We start from the raw sequence: 14,174 nt of genomic DNA on the forward strand, positions 1-14,174 counted from the left end.
GATACCATGGGTGGTCGTAAATCTGAGCGCTTTCCCTGAATTCAGGACGATGGCTGTCATATTTATCAACCTAATGGTGGTAGGACGTACTCGAAATATTTTTTCAACAATGGCTTATAACATTTAGGACCTACCGATCATAATAAATTTGCTTTTTGGTTCCTGGTCTGCGATATCCACGTTGAATGGCCTTCAAGCCTGGGATAGCCTCTCACAGGTTCTGCGAAGACGGGGTATATCCGAAGTACTTCACTCTGTTCGATAACATCTCCATTCGTGTTGCTAACTCATGATAGGCTACAGCAACCGACTGCCAGATCAAGTTTAAGCATATCAAGAACCTGTTCAAGGATCAGCCCGCTAAAGAGCACGTCAGACTTCACATATTTGAACGCAACTTGCGTCGTGTAGCATTCCATCACAGAGCAAGGTTCCCAGAGCTGAAGACTACGCGTGTCGTAACGGCGTGGGAGAGAAAAACGGGCTTGACATGGTGAGCCCAGACGGTTGTTACCAACGCGCTGTGTCTTTCTGGCATGTTTTCAGCCGACGATGAATGAGGGGATCGGTGTTCATCCAAACCTGATACACCACGGACAGATTTGCGAGCAACGTCCCATCGGGCTCAATCAATGGGTACTATATGTCGCGCGGATTTTCGAACACGGAGTCGGGATATCCTAGGCCGGAATGATGGTGTCTACAGGTGACGGATCATGAGCTGATGACAATGCGCAATTGGCTGATTGTTTTTTAGCTTGTGAGGAATCTCTCCAATAGCAATCCCATCAAACTTGTTTCGCATCCATTCTAAATAAAGTACTGTCAGATTGGGAAGCCTGCTAATCTCACGACCAAGACGTGCGTGCAGTAGGCTCTGCATGCGCAAGGCATCGACATCCACAGCAAACCATCACTCCACCAGGACAGAAAGTACGACAACACGAACTAGACATCATGTCATGGACCAGCAACGTAAAACCAACTTCAACTTCAAATTGTACACAAAACGCGATTATACTACAAGTCTATAAATTACGCCACTAACCCAAAACCCTACCAGCAGTAGAAGCCGTGCTGCGGTCCTTAGTCTCCACCTTCCTCAATCCCTTACCCGCAGTGATCTCACCAAGTAAAGCTCCACGGTTTGGTGCTCCACCCGGGGCCTTCATGCTAGGCATTGGGGGTGGCGGTGGTGCTCCACCAGCCGGAGGTGGCGGCGGGCCAGGTGGAGGCGGAGGTGCACCGTTCGAGGGCATTGGTGGAGGTGGGGGGATGCCTGCTGGAGGCGATGTCACGGCTGGGCTCTCGGCACGTGGGCTCTTATTGTCCATGGAGGAGAGAGGGCGCGGTGGTGCCATGGTGCCGAAGAGCATGGAGGCTAGCTGCTTGGCTCCACCTTGAGTCGGGGCTTCGTCGTCGTCGGACGAATCGTCATCTGAGTCGACAACGGACCAGTCATCGTCGTCTTGCCTTCCCAATCTGCGCGCTGAAGGTGCGGCGGGCTCGTTGAACGTAGGCATGGCAGCCTTGTTGGCATTCTCTTGTGTCAGACGGTGGAAGGGGTTCGTGGAAACCTCGCTCGTGTTGCTGGGTGGGGGTGGAGGTGTAGAGACAGTGCTGTTCTCCTGGTTGGACATGGCCATCTTCTTCAAGAACGGGTTCTTGGTTTCAGTGTCGCCCATGCCGGGGTGAGGACTAGTCACCGAGGACGTAGGCGGGCTGGCGATAGATGAGGGTGGTGTGTTGTGCGAAATCTGGGGCATTGGTGGCGCTTGAGGAGGTGCAGTGTCACGCGGCAACTCCTGGCTGGCGGTAGGGGTGGTGTCTTGAGGCGTGATGTTTTGAGGGCCATCATCATCCGACGACTCGTCATCGTCGAGCGCCTCAAGCTGCATCTGTAGCTGACGTTCGCGTTCACGAGCAGCTTCGATCTCCGCACGCTGAGCAGCCAGTCGGGACTCCTTCTCCTTGGCGTCCTTGGAAGCAGCCGCTCTACGTTTCTTCTCTTCGGCCTTCTTGAGTTTGCCCTGCTGGACTTGCTCTTCCAGGGCGCGAAGTCTGGCTGAAGCAGACTCGCGCTCCTTGGCCAATTCGTCCTCTTGTCTGCGTTCCTCATCCCTGATATTTGTTAGCGCAAGTTCAAAAGATAGATCGAGGTATACGTACTCCATGCGCTTCGTCTCGGCCTCTTGGGCCTCCTGCTGTTCGCGGATAGCCTTCTCAGCCATGTCGTTGTCTGCCTTCTTCGACTCTGCTTCCGCTTGCTGAACGTCGTGCTGCGCAATCTCGTTCTTGTTCTTGCGCGAAGCTGGCGGTGGGGGCGCTGGCTTCTTACCACTGCTCTTGGATGGAGCGGGCGGTGCTGCAGATTCGTCATTGAGACGTCTTTGGCGCTCTTCCTCACGACGCGCATCCTCTTCTTCAGCCTGGCGTAGCTTCTCTTCACGTTCCTTCTTCTCACGGTCGGCACGCTGCTGGGGTGTCTCGCCAGCCTTTACTGGAGCTTTAATGCCCAAAGCAGCCAGACGCTCGGCCATTCGCTGCTCAGCCTGCTGTTTGATGAAGGCCGCACGCTCCTCTGGAGTCTTGTATGCCGAGTACGAGCCACCGGCGGGCGTAGTCGTTGATGCGCGAGGAGGGGGCTCGACACGACCAGCCGGACTCTCATAGCGTGATGACGATGGTCGGTTGTCCTCTACACGAGCAGCTGATCTAGACCTGTAGTTGTCGCGAGACGAACTGCACGGAATTAGCATGATGCCTCTTGATACTAATCGAATAGTACTTACTCGTCTTTACGGATTCGCGAAGCGCGACTGCTGCGCTGTAGATCAAAGATGAAGTCCTTAACGTCATCTTCAACACCCAGAGCCTCCTCCCATCTACGACGTTCGTGTTCGCTTGTGTTGTCGTGTCCTCCCTCTTTCAGGCTTGACTCCAGGCCCCTCGTGTATTCGTTCACGCTGTCTTCGACGTCGCGGATCATGCGTTCATTGTTCTCTCTTTCTGCTCGGATGCGCGAAGTTTCCTTTTCTAAGCGCTCGGTTGCTGCGCCAGTGTCATCACTGGCAGGAGCAGGCCTTCCTGTCAAGGCAGCAGAGCGTGCTTGCATCATGGCCTTGGCGCGGGCTTTCAAGCGATCCGATTCAGTTACGGCACCGCCAGGTCCAGTGCCCACGATGGTAGATGCAGATCCGGGATGCGCTTTGGCGTCTCTGAGTCTAAAGAGCTCGAGCTGGGCGTCTGCGATCTCACGCTCAGTTCGGCGCACGTTGGACGCAAGTTCAGGCAGGCGATCAGTCAAGGTCTGGAGTTGGCGCTTCAGGGCACGACGCTCCGCATCCGAGTCAGTTGATCTCAAGGAAGCCTTAGGGTGAGCATCAATGTCTTCTTGTACCCTGCGAATGCGGCGATAGAGATCTTCAGCCTCTCGGCGATCTCGACGGTCGAGCGCATCATCCTCGTCAGCGGCATTCTCGTCTTGTGTGTCCATGGCATCCAACAAGATTTGCTTCTCTTTGACTGACTTCCTGAGCTGATCAAGGGACATTTCATCAGACCGTTCAGAGGATGGTGAAGCCGGCTGCGCTGGTGAAGGCGAGCGACCACCACCCCCGAGGCGATGTCTGGCGCTCGACTTGTAGCCTACGTTATCGTCATTGTTACGGAATACCGTAGCATCCTTTCGGCCGCCAGCTTGTGGGCTACCAGCACGGAACGAGTGAGACTTCAAGTAGCTGACACCAGTGCGCTGGGGCTGGAGGAAGGCACCAGAGTTCTTCCTGTCCTCGGCATCTCCACGCAGCAAGTTCTTCATTGCGCCAATAGAGTCATTGATGTTGCGCGTAGAAGGGGGTACCAGCTCCGGGGGGAGACGGGCTGGAATGGGATAGCCGTTGAGCTTACGGTAGATCAAATGCATGGCAACGGCGAATTGGTCCAAATCAAGACGACCCCTGTCAGCAGAGTCGGCAAGTGTCCATATGCGCTCCAAATCTGGCTTGGGCAATCCACTCTGTCCAAAGATCTCAAGAGCTTGCGCTCCGCTAATGTATCCCTTGGTCATGCCGTCCCAGGCCTTGAAGGTGTCATCGTACAGCTTCTTCTCTCCCTTTGTGATAGCCCACGGAATTGTCGCGTTACCGGTCAAACCAGCAGTCGTATGGTTGCCGCCCTCTCGGCCCGTCTGGGGCATCATTCGTTGCGCCAAAGCCTCGATGTTTGGTAGTCCGGTGGCAGGGGTGTTCGCTAGGCCCCACTGACCAGGCATGCCCGTGGGCTGAGCGTTGAGAGGAGCCATGCCGGTCTGGTTGGGCGCAAGGTTTGAGCCGAAGCCAGTGGGCATGGGAGGCATCGGCGGACGTGGTCCGTTGTAACCACCTGGAGCTTGTCCGAAGCCAGTGGGCTGTGGCTGCATACCCGTGGGCTGCTGGCCGAAACCGGTAGGCTGTGGTTGCATGCCTGTTGGTTGCTGTCCGAAGCCAGTCGGCTGTGGGGCTAAAGAGCCCAGCAACTGGCTGTTCGAAGGCTGTGGCTGTGGCTGCTGAATCGTAGGAGGCTCGAACTTCGGAGCATTGCTTGCCGGCGTTTGGCGGTTCGACGATTCGTCCACGACTCCAAACGATATAATGTCCACCATGCTAGAGACCTCATTCTTGACTCGCTCGGGAAGGGAGTTGGGCAGATCCTTTCCGGTCAGCTTGAGATTGCACAAGTACATGGCGAGGGCGAATTCGGGGAAGAGGAGCTGGCCAGACTTGGTCGTGTCCGCAAGGGTCCTGCGTCTGTTAGAATCGGGCCACGTATGCGATTTGTGCAACATACCAGATGTGCGAAAGCGCGTCCCCAGACAGCTTGGAGCGCATCAGGAGATCCCGCGCCTGGTCGCCAGACAGGGCCTGGGAGTCTCCCACGGCCGACTTGAACAGCTGCTCGAACTTGGCCTGGTCTTGCGCCGTGATGAAGGAAAGCCTTATGCTCGGGATTTTGCTGCTCTTGGCCGGGACGGGCGGTGGCACGGAAGACGCAGAGTTGCCGCGGAATGAATCAGCCATCTGCGCCGATGTCATGCCTGTGGGCTGCGGCCGCTGCGGTTGGGCAGGCGGTTGCTGTTGCTGCTGTTGCGGCGGCGCGCCAGTCTGGAAGGGCATCTGCTGGGGAGCCTGCTGCTGCTGCTGGAATTGCTGGCCCTGCTGCCCTGGGAAGCCCGTGTACTGCGGTTGCTGCGGTTGCGGCTGCTGTCCGAAGCCCTGCGGCTGGCCCGGGAAGCCAGTAAACTGTTGTTGCATTGGCTGCATTGGCCCTCCTCCGAAGCCCGTCGGCTGAGGTGCCAGTCCGCCCTGGAAGCCGCCGGGCTGCTGGAAGGGCTGCTGTTGCTGCTGCTGCCCATACTGAGGCTGCCCCGGTCGGGCACTGTTCCCACCCCCTAAGTACGAGTTGGACCCAGAGAACATGGTGGGCGAGGTGGCGCGGGTCGATTAGAAAAGGAGAGATGCGCGCATGCGGTGGAAGAATTAGAAAGGTCTAAGGAGCGCGCGCGGGCGGGAATGGTGAAAGGTGGAATGGGGTTGGTTGCGAGTCTGTGCAGCTTGCAGCCCTGGAGATCCATGGGTAGGTTCGCGCTAAGGTCCGTCAGTCGTCATCTTCGAGGACGCGCTTGCCTCCTCGGCAACGGGCGCCCGCCATTCACGACTTCCTGCACCATCTCCACAATGTCGGATGCCCAGAACGGAACCGGCGCTGGTCCGCAGTCACAGGCCGAACTCGCCCAAGTAAGTTTGCGCAAGTCCCTCTGTTCTGAGTGTTAACAGCTCTGGTAGGCGTTCAAGGACCTGCAGCGAGGCGAACAGACCGCCGCCGCCTTGGAGAACCACCTCGATTCCATCGAAAAGCAGATCGAGGCGCTTTTGGCCCAGGCTGAGAAGGCTGAGCAGGAGCTAAAAAATACTCCGGAAGAGGACGAGAAGCCTTCGAGCGAAGAAAAGGGCTCTTCATAATGTCTACCCAGAATGCGCCTGCCATAAGATGTATGCGACATACGCTCGGATATACTTTCTTGAGATATGAGAAAGCCGCCACATGACGTACGGGCAACATGACCGACGGACACGAGTTTCACGAGCAATTTGGACGTCGTTGGCGAGGCAGGACATAAGCATACATAATGTGCTCTTAGCAGAAGGGACAGTTCCAAGGATGGATTGATGAAGTGGAAGGACGATTGGCGCTTCCAAATATCCTAAAAACTTGTCTATAAGCCACCGACAGTTGAGGGCTTTACTTCGGACCCCTGCGTCTTGAAGACCTCGTCCAAATGGAATACACCATTACTGTCCTTCTCAACCACGCCTACCTCGGTGATGATGCCATCAATGAGCTCCGCAGGCGTGACATCGAAGGCTGGGTTCCACACACCGATACCATTTGCCGCAATGCTGATAGTTTCGACAACACCCAGATCCAATGTAACGCCATCATGTCTAGGTCCCTTGACAAGTGTCACTTCCTGTCCGGGGCGTTCTTCGATGACAATGTCGGCTCCCGATTTGGTCTTCAGGTCGATGGTAGTTCTTGGTGCGGCAACGAGGAACTTGACACCGTGATGCTTTGCAAGAATGGCCAATGAATAAGTTCCAATTTTGTTGGCGGTGTCACCGTTCGCAGCCACCCGGTCGGCTCCAACCACGATACCCGCGATGTTCTCGCTCTCACCGCGAAGTCGGAGTAGCGCTGCCGCCATGGAGTCAGTGATGAGAGTTGCCGGTATCTTGTCGTGAACCAATTCGAACGCAGTCAGCCTAGAGCCCTGGTTGTAAGGTCGTGTCTCAGAACAGAAAGCGTGCTTCAAAGATCCATTGCCGTGCAGTGAGCGGATCACACCAAGCGCTGTGCCATATCCAGCAGTTGCGAGGGACCTGTAGGATTAGCCGCTGGATGTTGTTGATGCAGAATGGTACGAACCCTGTGTTGCAGTGTGTCATCATGCTCACAGGTCCCTTCTTTCCTGCCTCGGTGTTCTTGACTATCCACTCTGCGCCATGCTTGCCGATGCTCTCGTTGTCGCTCACATCATCAACCAGCATCTTTTCCGCAGCAGCCACGTATGCATCTCTCACGGCCTCTCCACTCGCTCCCTCACTAGCAGCAGCTTCCTTGGTAATCTTTCGAAGTTTGCCTGCTGCATCTGCAAGGTTGACGGCAGTTGGTCGGCTGGTCACAAGGTAGTCCAGCTTTTCTGTAATGAAGATCTCGACCTCCTCAGCTACCGATGAGAGCTTCATGTTGGTGAGTTCGACTGCGAGGGCGAGGGCAGCGACTATGGCGATGGCTGGTGCACCTCGCGTCCGCATCTCCTTGATGGCGTGCCATGCATCAGTGCTGGAGTAGATGTGGTCATATTCTTCGGCATGCGGTAATTTCAACTGGTCCAGAATCTCGAGCTGGCCGCGTGAGTATTTAATCGCCTGGAGTACCATTTTGAAGGATTCGTAGAATGGTGTGTCACTTGAATGCGTGGCAGAAAATTTCTGGATGGTGAGCGTTGGGTGTCAACAGCCCCATCGCGGGCCCTGACGCTAACACGTGGGAGCCGCTGAACCCAGGCATGCGTGCGGCCTCATCTAGGTTACACGACATACCCGGACAAAACATACACGGCCCACCGCCTGGCATCGATGCATCGCTGCTACTCCACGATCCCCAACTCTCGACGCTTCGGCATGACGGCACGCAATGACGAAATTTAGCCACGTGTGGCTCGGTGCCAAGGCTAGCTCCAGCCACCAAGCAACGCACCTGCCGGTATAGGCCACGGCCTCGCTGTTCTAGCCAGACCAACATGAGCTGGCCGGTATTGATAATCCACATGCATCGAGTAACGGTCTGTATTAAAGGAGGCGCACATGAATTCTGCAAGGAAGCCTTTCATCTTCACTCGAAAGTACCGCATTGCAGCCCTACGAGAGCCGCAAAAAAAGGGTCCGTCAGCTGCAAGGAACCGGCAGTGAATTGACCGCGGTTGTCCCATGACGACGCCAACACTCGGACTTCACGCATATACCTACGGCCCTCTGCGCCCAATTGCTCCTCCGCACCTCCGCTTCCGCTCACCCTCTAGATATCCCTAGTTGTTCGTCGCATAAGAACTGTGTTGTCCAACCAAGACGTTTTCGGTAACCACGCCCGTCTCTAGTTCTTCCCGATAGGCGGAGAAAAAGACCCACATCCTCACTATTTATCTTCCCCAACACCACACGCAGCGCAAGCCACCCAGCCAGAGAACATTACTGTGCACATGCGCAGACCAACCAATCGCCGCATCCTACATCGCCTTACCTCGCCGTGCCTTACTGGACCCTCGTAGTTTGGGCCCGAAATCGATTGGAAGGTCAGACGAGAGAAATCGCCACGCCTCGAACAACCCCGCGCAGCTTTGCGCCAGTTATATAACGATGCCCCTCATGCCGCGCTCCAACTCGAGCGTTGGGGTAAGCACCGCAGTCATGGCCTCCCAGGAAGAGCCCATACAGCCCTCGTACCGAGGCTACGGCACAATGGCTTCCCAGCGGCCTGCGCAACGCCAAAGACGACACTCATGGCACACACGCCCCTGCATGCAGGAAGCAGAGAACTTCCAGGTCTTGGTAAGTTATATAGGGTGCATGCGCTCAACAGTCTGCTAACAACGGCAGCTTCGTAACTTTCTCGTCGAACTTAACTGCCGCATGGACTTTCTGGAAGACTATGGCCACCTCAAATACGATGCCGGAGTTGAATACGCATACAACACACTGCTCGCCGTCCGCGAATCCTGCTCGAAAATGTCCGACGGCGCAATCGAGGCTGGACGGCGGCAGGCTTCTGTCTTCGTCGAGACCTTGGAGGGACGATACAAAGATGCAATGGAACGGAAGGAGACATTCGGGGAGAAAGTCCTGGAAGGAATAGTGCTCATGGACAACTACCTGACCGAGTTTGAGACGCGCGCATATGCTATAAGAGACGGATCCATCGGCTCCTATGCGCAAGAAGTCTATGAGGAAGGTCGGAGAAAGATGGACGAGGGAATTGAAATTGCAAAGGGCGTGGTAGACGGCGGTCTCGACAAGGCACGACGCGCGCGTGAAACGATCGAACTCCGAGTTGAGCACGCTGTGCAACAAGCCCTAGAGCGAGCAAAGGCACACGGCCTGATACGCTACGACGACCTGCCCGAGCCATGGCGAGTCAACCCACACATCCTCAAGGGCTACCGCTTCCAAGAAGGAAAGTGGGCTTGCGTCCGATCCATCTTCGGCCTGCACAACGAGCTGATTAATATCTGGACACACCTTCTCGGATTCATCATGGTGCTCGCCATTGCCTTTTACTTCTATCCTTCGAGCACCAACTTCAGCATGTCGACCAAAGCCGATATCTTCATAGCAGCAGTCTTCTTCTTTGCGGCATGCAAGTGTCTGGCCTGCTCGACCATCTGGCACACCATGAACAGCATCTCGCACCAAACGCTGCTCGAGCGCTTCGCCTGCGTAGACTACACGGGCATTTCTCTCCTCGTCGCCGCATCCATCATGACGACCGAATACGCGGCTTTCTACTGCGAGCCTGTCTCGCGCTGGTCATACATGTGCATAACAGCACTGCTCGGCATCGGCGGCGTCATCCTACCCTGGCACCCAACCTTCAACCGAGCCGACATGGCCTGGTTCCGCGTCCTGTTCTACTGCTCCCTCGCCCTGACTGGCTTCTTGCCTTTTGGCCAGCTCGCCTACACCCGTGGCCTCGAGTGGGCGCAGTACTTTTACGCGCCCATCACTAAGAGTCTACTTGTATACGTTACCGGTGCGTTACTGTACGCGAGCAAGACACCTGAGCGCTTCTTCCCCGGCCTTTTCGATTACGTGGGCTGCTCGCACAACATCTGGCATGTTGCTGTGCTGGGAGGTATCATCTTCCATTACATGGCTATGCAGACTATGTTTACGCAGGCTCTTACGAGGGCTCAGACTAGCTGCTCTGTGTACTAGGAGCATCTTCTCATGACGCCTTTCTCCATACCTCTTACTTATCCTTTCTCTTCTTCCCCTTCTTCTTGTGGAGCGTTCGGCATTGTGGAGCGAGTTGGTTGTTTGCATTGGGTAGGCGTCTGACCTATAGATGTTGAGATGATGGGTAGATGAGAAGGGTCCGGTTGGCGGACGCCATGCGGGACGCTGTATCTGAACTCATATAGACTGTCAACAATTACTACATCACGAACCCCTGAACACTGAAGCCAAATTTTGCTCACGATATGCGGTTTTTACACGTGCCATCCATTTCTGCACCTGTAACCTTTGAATCAGACACAACACGCCGGGTCTAATGTATGCCTTTCGTCATTATGACTCCCAAATGCTTCTCTGAATAAAACTACCTACCTAACATTCCCCAAACGCCATTCGCTATGCAGACAACCCATTTTGGCCCTACGCGCATCCCCATCTAATGACTATCCGGCACATCCGGCAACCTCTCAATAACATACTTCCCCTTCGCCACACTCACAATGGGCACACCAGGAATCTTCCTAATCCTCCTCTTAAGATCCCGATCATTCGTCGCAACCAGATAAATCCTATGCTTCTGCACGCGATCCACAATACAGTCGTCGGCATACGTGCCCTTGTGCTCGCACTTGAGCCGCTGCCAGCGCTCGTCGCGCGCTATGCGCAGCGCGATGCGGTATTTTGGACCGAGTTTCTCGAGCTCCGCCATTACGCAGGTGGTTATTATGGGTGTGGCTTTGGCGTAGAGAAGGTCCATGAGCGCTTTGTCGAGCTCGAGTTTGGCGTGCACGGTGTGCGAGAGGAAGTTTGTGTCGACGAGGACGGAGTAGGGGGGGCCGAGGGCGGTGTTGGCTTGGAAGAAGAGGGCGGAGGAGACTTGGGGGCTGGATGGGGTGTTAGTTGAGAGCCGAAGTTGTTGACTGGGCGAAAACGCGTTGTCTCCATGTAGTGGGCTTACATTTCTCGCTTTGCCTTGTTTTCTTCCTCTTTCTTCTTTGCTTCTAGCTCGCCGGCCATTTGGTTCTTCTTGCTGGTGTGGTGTTAGTGCTTCTGGAGCGAATGGTAGTGGAGCGCGTAGTCGCATACAGTCGTGCATCTCGTTGGCCTACAGACGTTAGTAGAAGCTCATCCAGAGCATATGCTGACCATACCGACTATCCTCTTGGTTTGCGCAAACTTGCGCGTTTTCTTCTGGACTCCCATATCTGCTGAGTGCTAGGACTTTTCCGTTTGCGCGCGAGCTCCGTCGATATATGAAGACCCTCTAAAGCTTTCTGCGCGGCAGGCGATCTGGCTGGTTCGTCGCGATAGCTTGCGCAGGGTCGGGATTGGGGTCGTGTCGTGGTGGTGAATGTTCGCATACCACTTTTGCTATCGATAACGCGGGCAACTTTTTGATGCCAAGACATTCAAAGTCGTCGGAGGCCAAAGCGCCGATTGGAGGAACGGCGGCTGCGCTAAGCCCTAAACACGACCTCGGGTCACGCAGGTCCCAGAATAGCAGCAGCGTTCCTGGTAGGAGGATCTGTCAACGCTGGCCCTGCATACAGGCCGTGTTTTTCCTGCATCCCTGAGCCAGCAACGAGGTGCAGACGTCAACAGTCGGCTGCTCTGAAGAGGCCTGACACGCGGACGACTCGATCACCGCGAAGAAAGCACCAGTTTCCATTACTACGCTTTTCGATTTTCGATAAATCCCCATCGCTAGTCTGCGGCCACCCACACATCACGCGAACGGGGCGCTCAGACTGCGCGTATTTGCCCAGCGGGTCCTCGACTCCGCCCCTTGTTACCCTGACCCCGTATCCGTCTTGCACTCCACCATCAGCATTTCCTCTCGTTCCCCGTCACTCGTTTCGGCGCTTCTCTGTCCTATCGATATCCCCAGCGACTGCCGCCCCTCGTCGTTTCATTGCTTTTCTTTCACCAAACCACTCCTGAAACACGTCTGTTGGAGTACACGAGCCTTGAACACCGGGTCTCCTGAGCCCTTTCGAAGACTGCCCAACGGCAACCCTACCTCCGCACACACCTATACACCACAACCACGATGCGGCCTTCCGTCGGCTTCGTGGGGCTGCTGCTCGTAGTCGCACCCACAGTCCTCGCCCAGATCGAGAACGCACCCGACCTCAACACCGTCGCGCCAGGAGGCGACGCGGCGACGAACACAGCCGAGACCTCCGCCGCCGAGACCACACAAGCAGCGACAACGAACGCTGACGAGACTGCTGCCACATCACAAGCCGCCACCACGGAAACCACCGAGGCGGCAACCACTGCAGATGCGCCCACCAGCGCCGCCGCCCAGACAGGGTCCACAAGTGTCTTCAACCTGGTAGGCGCGCCAACACTGGCTGGTATCGGTATCCCAGACATCAAGGTTCCCGACACAGCCGGTGCTGCCTTTATGCAGAAGTCGGATCTCCCCGATGGAACTGTCTTCATATGTGTTGGTGCTATCCTCGCCTTTTTCGGTGCGGCAGTGCTGGCGTGGCGCGGTCTCGTTGCGTGGTCGTTGCATCGTTCCGTGAAGCGGGCGGCCATGGCCCAAAACCTCGCTGATATCAAGGCCATGTCAGCAGTGCCTGGCAAGAAACGGGGAATGTACAATGTAGTAGGAGCAAGTTCGACCATGTCCCTGGATCACCTAAACGCCGCCCCCATTGGCAAGTCAAACAAGGCCTTCAAGGGCGCGGCTGCCAATACAGCACAGCAATCGCAATCGTCTCTCTTCTTCTCCCCAACCGCAGGTGGCGCAGCCGGTATGCGAGATTCAGTCCACGTAGCAGGCAACCGATCCTCCACCTACCTGCCCGCGGGATACTACGCTTCTGGCAACGCAGCACCCGCAGCCGGATCACCACAAATGCACATTGGCAGCCAGAACCCCAACAATCTTTCTGCCCTCTCCCTCTCCACACCCGGAAACCGTTTCAGCGCGAGATCCGGCATGTCGCCACCAGAATCGCCGTCACTCCCTCCATCGCGAGGAGGCTACGCCCGCGCCCCACCATCACGAGACGGCCTGTCCAATTACAACCGCAACAGCGTCGCAACCCTCGGCCACCAACCCGGCACCACAAGAAGCCCCGTCTACGGCCAGGACAACAACACCGTCAGCCAATTATCGCTCAATGTACCGGGTGGCACAACTGTGCCTGGTGGCCGCACGCCGAGTGGATACCTAGACGACCTCTTTGAAAACCACGGCAACGGATCCAGAGAACGATTCTAGTTGGATCTTGAACAGCAGCCCGCAAAGCAGCGTGTCGTGAGCGCAGGAACTTGTTCGCTGAAAAGCAGCTCGACGGCCGGTTATCGGTTCGAGTATAAGCTGGGTGTGATGGCGAGCGCTAGAGCCGTGTCTGCGAGCACTCTATCCATAATAGAAGATTACTACCGGGTATGAGTTGTGCGATAAGACCGGAATGGCAAAAACGCGTTCTCGAGGTTGTTGTTGTTGAAAGTCAGAGAAAGAGAGAGAGGAAAGGAAGAAGCCAGAAAAGAGCGGTGTCTTGTCTTGTTGAATATCCTCTTTGCTCATGCATGCCCCGTTTTCGCGTGTGCACGATTTTTTCTCGTTTTCTTGCTTTTGGGATTCACGGCCGCAAGCTTGTGATACCAACATTATGCCGGGTTTGGCTTTTCTTCTTCGTTTTTCCGCATTGCCATTCGACTCTGTGGTACTGTCGGCGGATTCGTTCGCCGAGTTCACTCAATCTGCGGTCTTTTACTATCTTCTCTTCTTTTATTATCATGGTTTCTCTTGTTACGAATGTAGGGTAGTGAAGCTCCTCCGTTATTACTGGAGTTAGACAGGCGTTCAAAGAATCTGCGAAGGGGAGCGTGCATTGGTCCCAAGTCGTTTAGCTTTGGCACGTTTCGAGCGAAGAGAGAGTGGTATCTACTATTGTAGATGGAGATTTTGCATATTAGACCCCATAATGAAGTACTATTAAGCAAGAAAGCGACCGAGGTGTTGGTTCAGTGTGGTGACAGTGGTGATGAGGAACGAAGGAAGCGGCGTGTGAATGTGTGATACGGTACAGCCGGTACTGCGTAGCGCTGGCGCTGGGGCTATCGTGCGGAGTTTGTGGAGTACAACATGCGATATGACGTCCC

At 55.5% G+C, this 14,174-nt stretch overlaps 6 protein-coding genes across 6 annotated transcripts; 3 read left to right on the top strand and 3 right to left on the bottom strand.

Moving 5' to 3' along the window:
• Positions 1-1,043: 1,043 nt before the first annotated feature.
• On the bottom strand, positions 1,044-5,456 carry J4E78_003656 (uncharacterized protein; the record flags this gene model as incomplete). The annotated part of the gene is made up of 4 exons (XM_049364293.1): positions 1,044-2,121; positions 2,170-2,742; positions 2,793-4,781; positions 4,828-5,456. 4 exons carry the CDS (start codon positions 5,454-5,456, stop codon positions 1,044-1,046), a joined length of 4,269 nt encoding a protein of 1,422 aa, XP_049223371.1.
• A 258-nt stretch (positions 5,457-5,714) lies between these two features.
• J4E78_003657 (uncharacterized protein) lies at positions 5,715-5,999 on the top strand (the record flags this gene model as incomplete). Its single annotated transcript, XM_049364294.1, has 2 exons — positions 5,715-5,774; positions 5,823-5,999. The coding sequence occupies 2 exons, from the start codon at positions 5,715-5,717 to the stop codon at positions 5,997-5,999; spliced, it is 237 nt and encodes a 78-aa protein (XP_049223372.1).
• A 254-nt stretch (positions 6,000-6,253) lies between these two features.
• On the bottom strand, positions 6,254-7,478 carry MRI1 (S-methyl-5-thioribose-1-phosphate isomerase; the record flags this gene model as incomplete). The annotated part of the gene is made up of 2 exons (XM_049364295.1): positions 6,254-6,917; positions 6,964-7,478. The coding sequence occupies 2 exons, from the start codon at positions 7,476-7,478 to the stop codon at positions 6,254-6,256; spliced, it is 1,179 nt and encodes a 392-aa protein (XP_049223373.1).
• A 1,026-nt stretch (positions 7,479-8,504) lies between these two features.
• J4E78_003659 (uncharacterized protein) lies at positions 8,505-10,028 on the top strand (the record flags this gene model as incomplete). Its single annotated transcript, XM_049364296.1, has 2 exons — positions 8,505-8,645; positions 8,694-10,028. 2 exons carry the CDS (start codon positions 8,505-8,507, stop codon positions 10,026-10,028), a joined length of 1,476 nt encoding a protein of 491 aa, XP_049223374.1.
• A 457-nt stretch (positions 10,029-10,485) lies between these two features.
• On the bottom strand, positions 10,486-11,252 carry J4E78_003660 (uncharacterized protein; the record flags this gene model as incomplete). The annotated part of the gene is made up of 4 exons (XM_049364297.1): positions 10,486-10,933; positions 11,008-11,079; positions 11,136-11,154; positions 11,201-11,252. 4 exons carry the CDS (start codon positions 11,250-11,252, stop codon positions 10,486-10,488), a joined length of 591 nt encoding a protein of 196 aa, XP_049223375.1.
• An 847-nt stretch (positions 11,253-12,099) lies between these two features.
• Positions 12,100-13,287, top strand: J4E78_003661 (uncharacterized protein; the record flags this gene model as incomplete). The annotated part of the gene is made up of 1 exon (XM_049364298.1): positions 12,100-13,287. One exon carries the CDS (start codon positions 12,100-12,102, stop codon positions 13,285-13,287), a length of 1,188 nt encoding a protein of 395 aa, XP_049223376.1.
• Between the last annotated feature and the right edge of the window lie 887 nt (positions 13,288-14,174).

Source organism: Alternaria triticimaculans (genome assembly GCF_023758025.1).
Source record: "Alternaria triticimaculans strain BMP 0046 chromosome Unknown scaffold_4, whole genome shotgun sequence".
Classification (NCBI taxonomy): domain Eukaryota; kingdom Fungi; phylum Ascomycota; class Dothideomycetes; order Pleosporales; family Pleosporaceae; genus Alternaria; species Alternaria triticimaculans.